The sequence below is a fragment of the Manduca sexta genome, chromosome 7, assembly GCF_014839805.1.
Source record: "Manduca sexta isolate Smith_Timp_Sample1 chromosome 7, JHU_Msex_v1.0, whole genome shotgun sequence".
NCBI classification, from domain to species: Eukaryota; Metazoa; Arthropoda; class Insecta; order Lepidoptera; family Sphingidae; genus Manduca; species Manduca sexta.
The window spans coordinates 10,199,742-10,214,296 of NC_051121.1; the positions used below are offsets into that span (position 1 = coordinate 10,199,742).

At 38.3% G+C, this 14,555-nt stretch overlaps 2 protein-coding genes across 2 annotated transcripts in view; one reads left to right on the top strand and one right to left on the bottom strand.

The window, feature by feature from the left end:
* Positions 1-252: 252 nt before the first annotated feature.
* LOC115446076 (protein piccolo) lies at positions 253-7,676 on the bottom strand. The gene is made up of 6 exons (XM_030172632.2): positions 7,448-7,676; positions 5,603-5,706; positions 5,009-5,212; positions 4,503-4,585; positions 2,453-4,425; positions 253-2,366 (listed from the first exon to the last, which is right to left on the bottom strand). Exons 1-6 carry the CDS (start codon positions 7,674-7,676, stop codon positions 484-486), a joined length of 4,476 nt encoding a protein of 1,491 aa, XP_030028492.2. The 3' UTR covers positions 253-483.
* A 4,354-nt stretch (positions 7,677-12,030) lies between these two features.
* The window catches only part of LOC119188597, a 43,748-nt gene continuing 41,223 nt past the window's right edge, over positions 12,031-14,555 (top strand). Inside the window, 1 exon segment of the mRNA XM_037436320.1 lies at positions 12,031-12,118. Within this exon segment, the coding sequence (XP_037292217.1) occupies positions 12,031-12,118 (88 nt within the window).

The following is a 14,555-nucleotide window of genomic DNA, read 5'->3' on the forward strand; positions in this document are numbered from 1 at the left end:
TTTAAAGCTCTTAGTTTTCATTTCATGCGAGTACTAATATCTCGCATCGAATACTAACGCGCCCGCGGACCGCAGCCGCTTCCGTCCCAATGACAATCCACACAGTACCACTGTACTAGCGGCACGAGCCACCCCGACCGCGATCCGCCGCGGACAAAGATTATTTAAGATTATTATAGAGATAACAACTAGTAAAATATGTAGTATAATGACTAAGAATATATTAAAAACAAAAGCTTTGCTTTTGGCATATTCGCGTATGGCTAACACCTCATATAAGATCAGTTTGTAAATGTCCTTAACACTGGCTCATTAAGAGTACGTCAAGAAGGTCACTTGGATGTAATCACTGCACGTAGTGTCTGTTTCGGTAGTGTCACTGTGTCGTAAGAATATGAGATCAGACGTAACAATACCCTCAGCCCCTAAGTACCAGCAGCGAACCTGAAACTTTAGCAAAGACAAAGAATGCACATAAACACATTATATGGTCCACACTTGTACTTTTTCCGCGACGACGCACCAACTCGCCTGGTCGTAGTACGAGGACACCACGTGGAGGCTCTCCACGTACTTCTCTATGAGTTGGTCGAGCTCTCCCCGTTTGAAGACGTGGTAGTATCGGTGGTAGGTGACCGCGCCACCTTCTGAGGGCAGGCTGTCGGAGCCGTCGCTCAGGGATGGCAGGAGCGGCGCGTGGGGCAGAGGCCTGGCGGTCGGGACCGGCACAGTAGCCGTGTCTTCCGAAGAAGACCTGGTCTCCAATAACTTCCTCTCTTTGGAACATTCGCTGCACGAAGGAAGTGATGCTATACTCGCGCAGCCAAGAGACGCTGTACTGCCCGTCTTGTCGCGGCGACTCCAGTCACTTCCTGCAGAAGTATCGCTGGATTCAATAGAGAATCCTGATTTTAGAGGCGCCGTACTCGTACTGGATCGTGAGGTGACGGATTCAGGACTTATTTCCATTTTGTCTAAGTCGCTGGAATCTGTCGACTGTCCCACTTTCAGCGAAGACCTCTTGTCCGTGCTTGTGCAAAGGGAATCGACACTGATTTCTGATTCCAATGAGTATCCTGTTTCTAATGATTGACTCGTGTCGTAAGCTCCAGAATCAATTGTAATTTCTGGATTGCCGTTGCTAGACGATATGGCGCTGTCATCATCTGGGTTCTTAGTTTCAACGTCGGGTAACTTTTCTTCAGTAACTGGTTTCACTGTGTATTGGATGTTGGCACAATTATTCAGGTATATATCCTCATCACTAGTGACTTTCATCGTTCTTTTTAGTTCCCTGTATTTGTTTATTATGGGGTCGACGTCCTTCGATCGTTTTCTGCTTTTCACTTTGGTGCTGCATTTAGGAAACAGTTTGCTGATATCAGTCTCTTGTGAATCATTTAGCGATGCGATTATTTTGCTCCTCTCTTGTATTTCGGCACTAAGTTTACTTAACCCTTGCATTTCTGTGTTGATTTTGTTGATATAAGGATCTTCTAAATGCTGCAAGCTATCCGAGAGTTCGTCTAAGATTTTTTGCGTATTTCTGTCTTCTTCTTCCCGTTTGAGTCTTAGAGAAATGCTCTTTTCACTGCTGCTACTGCTTGGCAGGTCGAAATCCTCTTCATTAATACGTTTAGAATACTGGTCAATTTCCTGTAACAGTTTCTCGCTGAGTTTCTCAGCGAACTCCGTTAACTGATGATTCTTGTCTTGATCCTGAACCCATTCTTCTTCTTTGGCTAGCATATCTGACTTGCATGTCACCAGCGGTTCGTTTGCAATTATCCTATTGAAGCTTTCTGACTTTGAAATTGATTTTTCGGATTCAGTGCTTGATATTGAAATTGAGTCGTAAGGTAACCGGGTAGGGCTTCTGTGGCTTTTACTCAAGTTTTCATCTAGTGAGCGACCTTCTGGCCGGTTTGGAGATAGCCTATTCAGGCTCCAAGTGGAATTGCTAGTACTTCCCAGCTTTGGTGAACGGTCTTTGGACCTTCGACCTGGAGATAAGCGCTCTAGGCTTGACGAGCTACCACTAGAACTGGTGTGAGATTGTGACCTAGATCTATCTTCTAATATCCTCAAATCTCCAGGTGACAGTTTGTTGAGGCTCCAATTGCTACTACTGCTACTACTAGAAGTTCCTTGTATGATGGCCATAGCTTCAGAACTTTCTATTTTTTCAAGTTGTTTCCTTTTAGCTCTTGGACTTGATTGTATGACGGTTTCACATGCTTCTTCTAAAGTGTTTGCTACTTCTGCAGCGGCTTCTATTAAACTTTGAGGAGCTGGAGAAGTTGAACGCGACTTTTCGTTGGGTGGCTCTTCTTTAGGGTTTTCTGTGCTTGAATTATTGGGTAAATCTGAAAAAATATTATAAATTGTTAGCATATTTTGAAACCCACAGCTGTGTTAAAACGAAAATATGAATAAAGTCGATTGAACTTACCTTTTTCTAAGGCTGTTTTCCGCAATTCTTCAGGTACTACACTAATGACACTATCGACGGAGTCTGGCGATGATACGCCGCTCGAATCGCTGTCCATGTCATCGGTCGCTGGGTTGAACAACTCTAAAGTCATCAATGTTGGACGACTTTTAGCGATCGGTTCCGCTTTGTTTGTACTGCGCACTATTGGGAATGGTTGCCTTCTACTCAAGTTTATAGACGGTATGCCGCCGCTGTTTAACATTTCTTTTATTTGTCGTATCCTCTCTTTACGTTTTCGTTCTGCAGCTCTAGAATCCAAGGCGTCAGTTGCAGCTGACTTATTCGGCTCTTTGGGTTTAAATTGTGGTATTTCAGGTAATTCTGCCACTGTTTGTAATGTTATTTTCGGGTAAGGTTTGACGTCTTGCAACACCACACGTGGTTTTAATTGATTAGTTTCAGCTGTCAGTTTATGTATTTCCTCAATGTCTTTATTGATTTCGGCGATCAGTTCTTTAGTCACTTCTGTGGATGTTTCTTCTTCTTCCTTGATGGGTGGTATTGGATCAACCTCTTCGAATACCTCAACAGGCATGTTTGTGTTTATTATCGGCGGTGGCTCAGGCTTAAGAATTTTGTCATCTGATTCCGATTTTGGCGGAGAATTTGGTTGACTTTTCGATTGTGGCTTCAACGGTGCAGCAACAACTGAGCTTGAAGTAGAGTAGTTCTTCAAACTATATTGAGCTACAAGTATCTTATTAACAGTAGCTGGTGTTGGTACTGCGTTAGGTGATGCAGGAGGCCGGATTAATGGAAATGCTTGTTTTATCCTCGGAGATGGTAGACCCGGCGAACTTTTCATTCTTGGCGAAGTTGGAACTGATGAAACTTTTAATCTAGGTGATGTTGGTCCTGGAGAAAGTGGGGTTGGTGACAACGGATCTCCCGATCCATCCGCTTTAGGCACATAAATAACAGACGCGAAACTGTCTTCAGAATCTACACTTGTATCGCTTTGAAGGCTGCTGTCTTTCGAAGAATCTGATCCATCTTCTTTTGAATGTCGCCTCTCAGGATACGGTTTTTCATTTGTGACAGGAGTATCGCTCGGCGTGGGAACTTCAGGAACCGGCCCGTGATTCTTCCAACCCTGAAGCATTCTCACGAACACAGTAACTTTATCAATATTCGTTGTAGACGTTTTAAACTTACTAGTGAGGCCGTTTTTCAGGGATTGGAACTTCTTTGCGGTGGTGGCTGAAGTGGAAAATATTGAGTCGCGAATGGAATCTAATGCGCCCTGTCGTCGATATAAGTATTCCTCGTTAAGTGAGGCTTGTTTTTGTATGTTTTTCCTTAAGCGCTCTTTTTCCCTTAATCTTTCTACAGACATCAGCTCTTCGTTGAGCGACGTTTGTTTAAATACGCCAGGCTTTTTTGATTGTAGTCTGTGAGTGTGTATTTTAAAGTTAGGCATCTCTTCAACCATACTCTTCATATCTGTTGGTTTATCGAGGTCTTCTTCAGCGTCGTCCTCGTTTATAGACTTTTTCTGTTTAACAAGTCGAGGTTTTTTACGCGGTTCTGTGTTTTCAGGTGCAGCTGGTTCTTGAGGTGGTGGTGATGATTCATCTCCACCGAGACTTGGTAGACTTGATCGGGACCTGACTAGAGCATGTCGCTCTATGTCTACGATGTCAGTTAAGCTTCGTGACTTCATTGTCGATGATTCAGATGGTTGGGTGACCAACCGAGGTGGAACTGCCTCGTCTAGCCGTCGCAGTTCGATTGGGAGGTCGGCTGCCGCTGGTTCGGGCCGTGAGCAGGACCGTGACGGTACCCTGGGGCCTAAACTCCACGAGGGTAGGAAGGACCGTCGACCTGCCAACCGTTGAAGTGCTCGTCTTACAAATGAATAACAGGTTTCGTTGGGAGACGAGAGTGATGACGAACCTGGTGATCCTTCACGGCTTTTCCACGGCTCAGCGCTGTTGACAATAATTTCGTATGAGTAATGTGAATTAAAAAACTGTAACGTGTTAAGATGAAATGTTAATGTACTCACTGATCGTTGTCGACTGAAAGAAATCTGGGTGCTGGCGTTGGTGGACATAATGTCGCTGGTCGATGCCAGGGTATTAGTACGTCCTGCGAACCCAAAACAATAGTTTAATAACTTGTGAACATTTCAGTTGACTTACATGCATAGACTGGATATAAGAAAGTAATCTCCGATCTCTAGATAATTAAGTCTTTGACACAACAGTGTCAGGTGCCGTTTGGAGTGTAAATAAATTATGTCGGTAAAACATATTGTGGAAAGTTATATTCAAAGCAAGGTTTAAAACTACTTGCGTTGCATTTCGTTTTATAAGTAAGATATTCGAAAGGCTAAACATCCGCTACCCTTTAATCCCTAATCCTTTCCAGTAAGGGCAGCAGCACGTCCATGATTCAAATTGGACCTGTTGGTGTTTATGGATTGAGAAGATCAATTAAAATCAGGCGAACCAGTTGCTCTTTCGGGTTACCGATGAATAAAACTTTCCATAACTAAAATCTGGTTCTCACTTGTGAGTGAAAGTTCCGTCCCTCGTGCTCCATGGCCCACACGGTGAGCAACAGCCTCCCGCCGATCCTGGTGACCCTGGCGAGCTCCCGCAGGGCCATCGCACGACGCTCCACCGTCGCGAAGTGATGTACAACCGCGATGGATAGTACAGCGTCGAATGACTCGTCGCGGAAGGGTAGGCACAGGTTATCGCATACTACCACCTGGAAAATGAGATTATCAGACGACGAAGATCTTTATTACGTTTCTGGAAACAAGCACGCATCTTTGACTCTTTAAAGTGTATTATTATCAATTACAGTTCGTCCTAATGGTGAAGGAAAACATCGTGAGGAAACCCGTGTACCTAAGAATTCTCTACAATAATTTCGAATATATATAAAGTGGATTGATGCCTACTCTCTTTCTAGGAGAGGCCTGTTTGCAGTAGAGGGAATATAAGCTGGGCTAGTGTTATTAACAGTTGGTGTTTAATCTGAACAGTTTTGGCGTTCTTGCGTTTTAACTTCTTATTTTGACATTTCTGTTGCGTCAATAAGGGCTTGTTGCGCTGACCTTGTGTTCTAGAATCTAGATAAAAAGGATAATGTTACCTCATTGCTGTGTTGCCTGGCGTGCGAGGCAAGCCTGGTGCATCTGTCTCCGCCCACGCAGAACACGGACGGATTCACGTTCAGGTATTTGCCATTGCCGCATCCTAGTAAAAAAAAAAACAAATCAAAAGTTAATTACAATAATTTAAAAAGGCCTGTTACATCATTGTATGAAGTGGGAAACTAAGGCACAATTAATAAATAAGTTCTTTATTAGATTCAACAAATCTATAAGTATGAGTTTGTTTGCTTGAATGGAAATGTATATTAGAGCTCATGATTTATAAGTAACTAGTTATAAATGTTACGTGATGCAATTATTTACCTATTTTACCTAAATATTCAAGCCAATATAAAACAACATGAAAATACTTTAGGTTATTGTAAATATGCTCACGTGGTAGTCATTGTGGGCGTTACCATTATTGATATAAAAACATAAAGGACTTTGTACCACCCACTTTTCTACAAATACAAAATGTTACATATTTTAATAAATCTGCATTATATTTATTCTACAGAACAATGTTATCTAAATGTTTGCTAATCCCACTCTATCAACCTACGTATTTAGTGGGATTGATGATACGCGTAGGTTACTTTTATATAAATATGAATTAGTAATGGGAATAATAAATGTAGTAATAATATACTATGATTAATTAATTTATTTCTTCTAAGGTTGTGTGTTTATGAATGAGGCGTATTGTCTTTAATAATTTTATTCGTCGTTAATTATATTTTGTCTGAATATTATTGTATGAATACATCACTGTTAAAAACTGTTTTATCTAAGACTATTTATCATTCAAAAAAGAACCATTTTATCATTTATCCGTAAATATAGTTTTACTTTAATGTTAGACATTAAAGTAAAACTATATTTACGAATTTTATTGCAGATTTAAATTTTGAGTTTTCGGATGACCAACATCTCAGTCCGTTCCGTGACAACAAAAGCTGTAAAGTTATACTATGAAAACCGCGATAAAATCAGAACAATAGTTTTATTACAAGGTAATCCGTGTTATTAAGCATATTAGTTGAAATAAAATAACAGCTTATTATCGTTAATTAATTGTGGCTATTGGTGATAACCATTTCTCCTCATTTGACTCTCTATTTAGACTCTGTTTACTATCAGGACCAGTGGCGTCACTTTGTCATGCTCCTATAAAAAAATTTACTCATTTTATAAATATTTTTTGTAATAATATTTATATACAAATGTACCTAACAAACATGTCTATCAAATATCTTATTAAGGGTTGCGTGCATTTAAAGGAGGCAGCGGATTACCTTCCAAAGAAACACCTACGCGTTGACATTTAGATTCCACGTATTCGCTAACACCGCGAATTGGACTGTTTATGCTGAATTTAAATGGCGTAAAGTTTCTAAGAACGGTTTGCTAGAACATTCGACTGGTGAATGGAGGTGCTTGGGCGTGAGAACTAATGGAGATAGATTAATTTATCTTAGAAACAACTTGAATATCCAAGAAGATAAGTTCGTGAAGTGTTTTGAAATTTGATGTAGTGAGACAAAAGGTCAGAGAAGTCAGTACGGTTTGTATGTTAAAGGTTCTTTATTAAGGACTATCTCGATACAATACAACTAACGGACTAAGGTCTCACGTTCGAATCCGCGGTTGGGCTAACTAATATAGATTTTTTTTGTTCTTTATCAGCCTGGAATCGTGAATTCGTGCACAATAGCGTTAGGTTTGCCTCCTAACACATTATAGGAAAAACGGGGAACAGTGAGTAAATTAGGCGTGTCTCTGCCTATGCCTTTAGGTATAAAAAAGCGTGAGTATGTGGACTCTTAAGACAGTATACTGACCAACATCACAAACAAGGCTGCCAGGTTCAAGATCGGAGAGGAAGGCCTGCACGCCCGGCGCGGGAGCACGCGGCGTCTCGTCGCCGTCCTCGCCGGCCTGCTCGTACACGTCGTGCACGTAGGCTCGCTCGAGCGCCGCGCCGCGCGCCGCCGACTCGCCTGCCTCCGCGTCAGCGCCCGCGCCCGCGCCGCCCGCCACCGCGCCCGCGCCCGCCCCGCCATCCGCCATCACCGTACCGCCATTGCACTGCGCTGGAATTTTACAATACATATCTTTACATATAATGAAACTGTAACTGCCCGATGTCTGCTTATAATATCTATTGTATATTGAAGAACAACAATGTGGGAGGTCTTATTGGAGCAACAGAAGTCAAAACGACAGTAGTTTTATTACTCTCCACGTTTGAACACACATCACGCAAAAGCTACTTCATGAAATGAATTCAGTTTTCACTGATGTATTGCCAGAGGATTTAAAAGAGAATATTATGTTGACAAGTGTATGTCATCTAACTATTTATTAAGTGTCGCTTAAATCGGTAGCCCTACATTACAGGCATGACTTCGCACACAGGTTCCTTATGTATCTATATGACATAAGAGCATTGACATAAGAGCTACCATAATGTTATGTCAAACCCAACAGGAACATAGCTAGCGCATATAAAGTTCAAAACAACAACAATTAATTAAATTCATTTAAAAACAAACATGAAACGATGTCAACCGGCGTCTCTTTGTTACCCTTACTATGCAGTAGCAAGGCAAAAGCAATTTAGTACGCATCGCGGGCACGTGAGCGCGACCCGGTGACCCGGCCGGGTAACGTCCTGGATCCCGGTACAATATCCCGGTCGCTATCCCGCCCGGCCCGCCTGCCCCGCCAGCCACCGCTCGACACCCTATAAATTTTAGGATGCGCTCAAATTACGCTAACTGTTATCTGTATTGCGGAAACTGATTTTATGCGATGGGCGAAGTTGGAATTGATTTTATTGGAAAGACATTTATTGTTTTTTAAAATAAGAAATATGGCTACACGGTTTACGAATTATTCCTGAAAAGAGGTATATAATGTAGGTTTAAGGTTACATAAATATAAATATTTCTTCTTTAGGAATATTATTATAATATCTTGAATTTCGAATTCAATTTCTAAATACAAATAAATCAAAGAAGTCAAGTTGGAATACGAATTTCTTTGAATTTCGAATATAATTAAAAAAAAAAATTGCTAGCAAAGGAGGTAAGAACGTATTTTTTCAGACGGCAAACGTCTGCGATGCTATAAATCGCGACGGTGCGCGACGTGACCGACCCGTTTCCGCGTGTTCCTAAATCGAATTCTGCAACACTTTTTGTAGACAAAAGACGTGGCTAATGTTGCGAATCGGAATCCGGTCGCGGATCGAAATTGTAGTTATTTTTTATTGCGCCGTGTAGAGTGAATTTGAATTCAGTTTTGGTACTTACATTTATTTTGTTATTTTCGCCCAACGAGTAGGCCTTTCGTATGGGAGAAAGTGTCTATTTAGTGTTTGGACTATCGGCAGTTACGCGTTTTGCTACGTCTTGATACCAGATGCAATAAGGCGCAGAAAGATCTCAAAAGGTGTAACGTGGCCAATATCTCTTAAAATTATTGATTACCTCAGCTGTTCTTTGATTGTAAACCGTCGCAAATACAAAATTATTTATTTTGAACATAATTTGGATCCAACATATATCTAATAGCGTATTTACGTTCTAGGCAGCAATGAATTGCTATATTTTTAGTGGACAAACGCATTTATTGTTATTTTAGGTTAATAATTTGCAGGTATTGAATAATTGTACCTCCATCTACAGATTGCACAGTTTATGTGAGATATCTGACTCGTCATTATAACGTTTGGCAAAACATAGCAGCCGAATATACAAGACATTAACTTTATCAAATTATGACCCATGTTTGTGGTCAGTGCAAACATATATTTATATCTCAGTAAGGGATATATTTTACTACCGAAAACGCCGAAATAGAATGTCGTTAGTAAACAAAGAATCAAATAAAAGATGTGACGCATCTGCCGCCCGAGTGGGGCCGCGTGGGCGAAGAGATTTTATTAATAAAGTTTGGCCGATACGTCCGTTTAGCTCGACATTTTTACCCTTTCTTGTGGTTCCTCAGAAGTGTTTCCGAACTGACATACATCTTTGGTTTAATTCAGTATTTGTTTACTAACTAAAATGAGTATGGAATTGTTTAAGAGTTTGTCCTTATTTCACACAGTAATCAAGTTTTTCTTCCATTAAAATATCAGATGATGCATCATTTATTATTTGCAAATTACACTGTATTATTAACCGAAAAAAAGGAAGAGGTTCTTATTTCGACTGGGTTTTCTTTTTTGTTGTTTGTTACCGTAGAACTTTTGACTGGGTGAATCGATTTTGATTCTTTTTTATTTGAAAACTGGCGCTTAACGTGTGGCCCCATATAAATTTCATTATTGTTGGACCCTTGAGTTCGGAGATACATCAAAAAACTCTTAAAATTATGTCATCAACGTATATATATTTGTTCATGTATTTAAATCTAGCTTAAAGCTACTAATTTAATTAGTCACCGACTCCAAAACTGGTACCCGTATACAGGTAATGTTAAATTATTTTTTAGTTTTTGAAGGCGGTATAATTTTTTGTTAAAAGATTATTTTCTTTATATTATGAAACCATTAAAAAAACTTTAATGGAAAGTATAAATATTACATCTACAGAAACAAATTGTATCGCGAAGAAATTAGAAAATTTACAACGTAGTTTTATAAGTCCTTTTACGCTCGCGTGGGCGGCCTGCAAGGCGAGGTTGCGTCGTGCGTGGGAGCCAGAATAGAAAGTAAATGCCATGCCAGGATTTATTTTTACTTGCAAGAAACTCTATAAATACGGGATCTATCTGAATTCTCTAATAATAACGCTGTATTTTCATTTTAGTAGATATAAGAAGTTATAAGCTGAGGAGAAAATATCGTGGGTAAATATAAAATAAAGTTATTATTTAATGTATCGATGGTTTAACACAGTTTATTAAAATTATTTAAATTTGTGTTTACTGTTTCATTTGGGACTACGTGTAAGCCGTTTTCCAGTATAATAGCTCAAAAGAAGAAATTTTTGACTTAATTTTTTTCTCTATTCTGTTGATTTGCGTGTGTTTGGTTTACTTTTAATTATCACCAATATATTTTGCATACGTTTTCATTATAGATAGTAGAACATGGTAACAACGAGGTTAATCTCAACAAATAATTCGAAAAAGTATTTAAAAGTCGGACAAAAATTGCCTCTGTAGCTTAACATCTCGTTTGCATTTTTAAATATAAGTATACATGTTTGCAGTACAATACATTCAGTCAGCACATTCGAGTTTTTGATATGAATCTAAGATCCAGAATTGCATTAGTACATAATAGTGTATAGATATTTAATATTCCAGAATACGAATAAAATCCCTAGTTTTCGTGAAACGAAGATTTGCTTTTTTTATTACAACGCCATAAGAATAAGCCTAAGGATTAATATTTTACATGCTATATTAATAATTATTTGATATTATAGAATGTTTTGGTAGTTATTAACGAATTGTACACTGCCATTGACAATATTACATATACATATACTTGTTTTACCCATTTGGAGATAAAAGACACGAGTATGTGAATACATTTTTAATTTAGGAAAGAAAGTATAATAATTAAAAAATTCGAACGAGTAATAGAATAACAGAGGTTGAGAAGATTTTTCTTGTAATCAAATATATTTTCCTACGTTGTTTATAAAAAGATATTAAATCAACCTTAGTTTATAAGTAGCAGTGTAATTCGCTAAAGGAATACAAAAAACAGTATTGACATGATTTGTTCTGGATTTAAAAATTGTGGTCATCTTTCGCCATGGATTTGACTTGCAACTTTGATGATCTGCTTGGAGTTTGGAAGCTGTGCCCGATATGGTGAAAGCCTAGTTGGTTGTAGAATGGACTGCCGAGATGAATATCCGCAGGTTCAAAATTCAATCGCACACACCTCTCACTTTTCTAAAATTATGTGTGTATTCTTTGTGAATTATCGCTTGCTTTAACGATGAAGGAAAACATCGTGAGGAAACCTGCATACCTGAGAAGTTCTTTATAGGAATTTCGAAGGTGTGTGAAGTCTACCAATCCGCACTAGGCCAGCGTGGTGGACTAAGACCTAATCTCTCTCAGTAATAGAGGATGTCCGTGCCTAACAGTGGGACAGTATATAATACAGGGCTCATATTATTATTATTTTATTATTATGGCGATACCTAGACCCCTATATCATTATGGGACGGAAACACACGGGGAAAAGTCCACCAGTATCGTCTCTGCCTACTCCTTCGGGGTTTGGCGTGAGTGTGTGTACCATTTTAGAAACACTTATTAAATTGCAAAGGATGCACCAACCCCTAAGGAAGGAAAAATCATAGTTCCGCAAAGTACTAATTTAACAACCATAACACGTTTATAAAGCAATCGAACGCCGCGCGGGGAGGGGTGGCGCGTCCCGGTAACCATGGCAACGCATCTGGGACGAATCCAGGTCGCCGGCGGACCTTCACCCCATTCCCTGGGGCAGTGGCTGCTCACTGTTATGCACCGATGTACTTTAATACTATATTGATTGGGTATAGGGACGCCGTGCTCCTGTAATGTTGTTCATATTGTGCTTCAAAAATTCTGATTTACATGAAATGTATTAGGATGTATATTTGTATGAGAATACAAATTATAATTCAAGACTAATGTAGATTTACATGAAATATGAATGTATTAAGGTGTACATTTGTATGAACATACAATAATAATGCAAGACTATTTTTAAAACAATTTTGTAGGACAGTTTTTTGGTTCCAGTTATATTATAAAACATAGATTTTAATTTTAGAATTTCAAGTACGCTTCTTTTATTGGATAATGAATCATAAATTGATGATTTTGTTATAACGGTGTTTTGTACGACGTCACAATCTCAAAAATAACCAAGTTTTTCTTAACTTTGTCAAGTCTTAACAAAATGACAAATTTGGCGGTATCGGTCGAACGCATTTCAGCAACAAAATAAACACGTTTGTGCGTTTTGTCGATCTAATCCTTAGTTAATGCTTTATTCGAATTGCTGTTCGAATTTTGACAGATAAACGGTTGATCTAACGAACCTGTCAAAAAGAAAAAGTTTTATTACTGGCACAAAATTTATTTATAAAAAATAAAAGTTCTTTTTAACATACAATTAGATAGAAGTAGGTTTTTGTTAATAAGGCGGTCGGGTTATAAAACGTTTTGCTTGCTCTTTAACGCATCATTAGCAAAGGCTTTAGATACGCTACTAGTTTTTTAGTTTTTTATGAAAAATAAAATTATTAAAAGTAAAAAATAGCCTTATCTGCTATCGTTGCTGAACAGATATTTGAAAAAAAAGAACTAAGAATACAATGTCAAAAAAATTAAGAGTTAGTTTATTCTCAAAAGTTACATTGATTCATAATTAGGATTTTCTAATTGTCTCTTACGCACATTTAGTATTCATTGATGAACAATAAATCTGACGAGTGATCCCTGAGTATTTGTTAGTAAATACGTCTCATGTCCATAATCTTATGCGGGATTTGAAAAAAAATGCTCCTCGCCAGTCGACACATTTATGCCGGCCTGTTAAAAACCGGTATACAAGCCTGATCCCGGAACGCGACACACCCATCAAAGCGGGTTTAACACCTTATGTACGGAGGTCGCTATCCAGGCAGATACGTATCCATTATTCTCCATAGTCATTAAATTATCATCAGATGCCGTCACACAAAAATATCGCACAGCGTCGCTAAAAATATCAAAATCCACTTTGTGTGCTAAATCCGAGATTACAACGTGAGGCGCCATATGCCCGATCACTATTTGAGTGCATGCGACATCATTTCTATTGGATTATGCTCTCAAAAACCGTTTATTGATTTGGTTTTAAACTCCGTGAATATAATGGTTCTGAACGGATTTGGCGTAGTGCGCTCTGTTTCATTTATTGTGCTAGGAACAATATATAGGGTATGTTGATTTTTTTTTGTGCTAAGTACAATATATAGGTATATTGATTATTTTTTTTGTGCTAAGTACAACATATAGGGTATATTGATTTTTTTTTGTGCTAAGTACAACATATAGGGTATATTGATTTTTTTTTTGTGCTAGGTACAACATAGTAAGAGGAGGAGGGTCCAATAAAATTTCGACTCACGAGCGATAGTCGGACCCTCGGCAGTCAACGCAATATGCTGGCCTTTTGGAATTTAAATGTTTGTAATTTGTTTTAACCTATCATAAGTGCAACATTGTGTACGTGGTAATTATTTATTGATATTATTATAAATTATTTGCAATCCAAATGAAATATTTTTTTTTTAACTTTAAATTGTATATGACCTACTTAATATCAGTTAAATGTTTATTTTTAAATTTCATTAATTTACATAATTTTCTCAAGGCTTCTAACAATAGGACTAAAGTTGCCATAACAATAAATAATGTGACGGCGGCAGACGCTTTCATGAATTCTACATCACAAGCTATTACTGTATCGATTGATATCGTTTTCATTCGTTCATTCGATTTGCATTCAAAGCGAGTATCGACTCAAAATTCGATTGACACCAGCTTTTTATTTCGTTTCGAATGTGTCAAAATGTATTTATTGTGACGTTTGATTACATTATATTGAGAGCGGATCCATTTTTAGAATTTGGAAAAGATAGCTGATAATGTCGGTACGTGCCAAAGAGTTCTAAGATTATATAGAGCGTATATTGGGAAGATTGTCTTACAAAAGTTTTGAGCTTATGTGATGGTTACTCAATTTAGCGTGTCATAGCAAAACACCAATGTAAAATATTTCATATTGCTTTGCACGTTTTTAATTCGAACATTAAAATATTTTCTGTACATATTATTTTTGTATTAATATCGAAAGACGCTGTGTCATCTTGTCATACGGAAATTTAAATAAGACTGCGACTAATTACCAATTGGTAACAATTTTTGGGGCAAAAA

Excerpts from the sequence above, each read along its gene's own strand:
- LOC115446076 (XM_030172632.2), bottom strand. The coding sequence starts at position 7,676 with ATGGCGGATGGCGGGGCGGGCGCGGGCGCGGTGGCGGGCGGCGCGGGC. Across the intron at positions 5,707-7,447 it reads CAGCCTTGTTTGTGATGTTG|GATGCGGCAATGGCAAATAC; the intron begins GTCAGTATACTG and ends TTTTTTTACTAG. Across the intron at positions 5,213-5,602 it reads CCAGGCAACACAGCAATGAG|GTGGTAGTATGCGATAACCT; the intron begins GTAACATTATCC and ends CTCATTTTCCAG.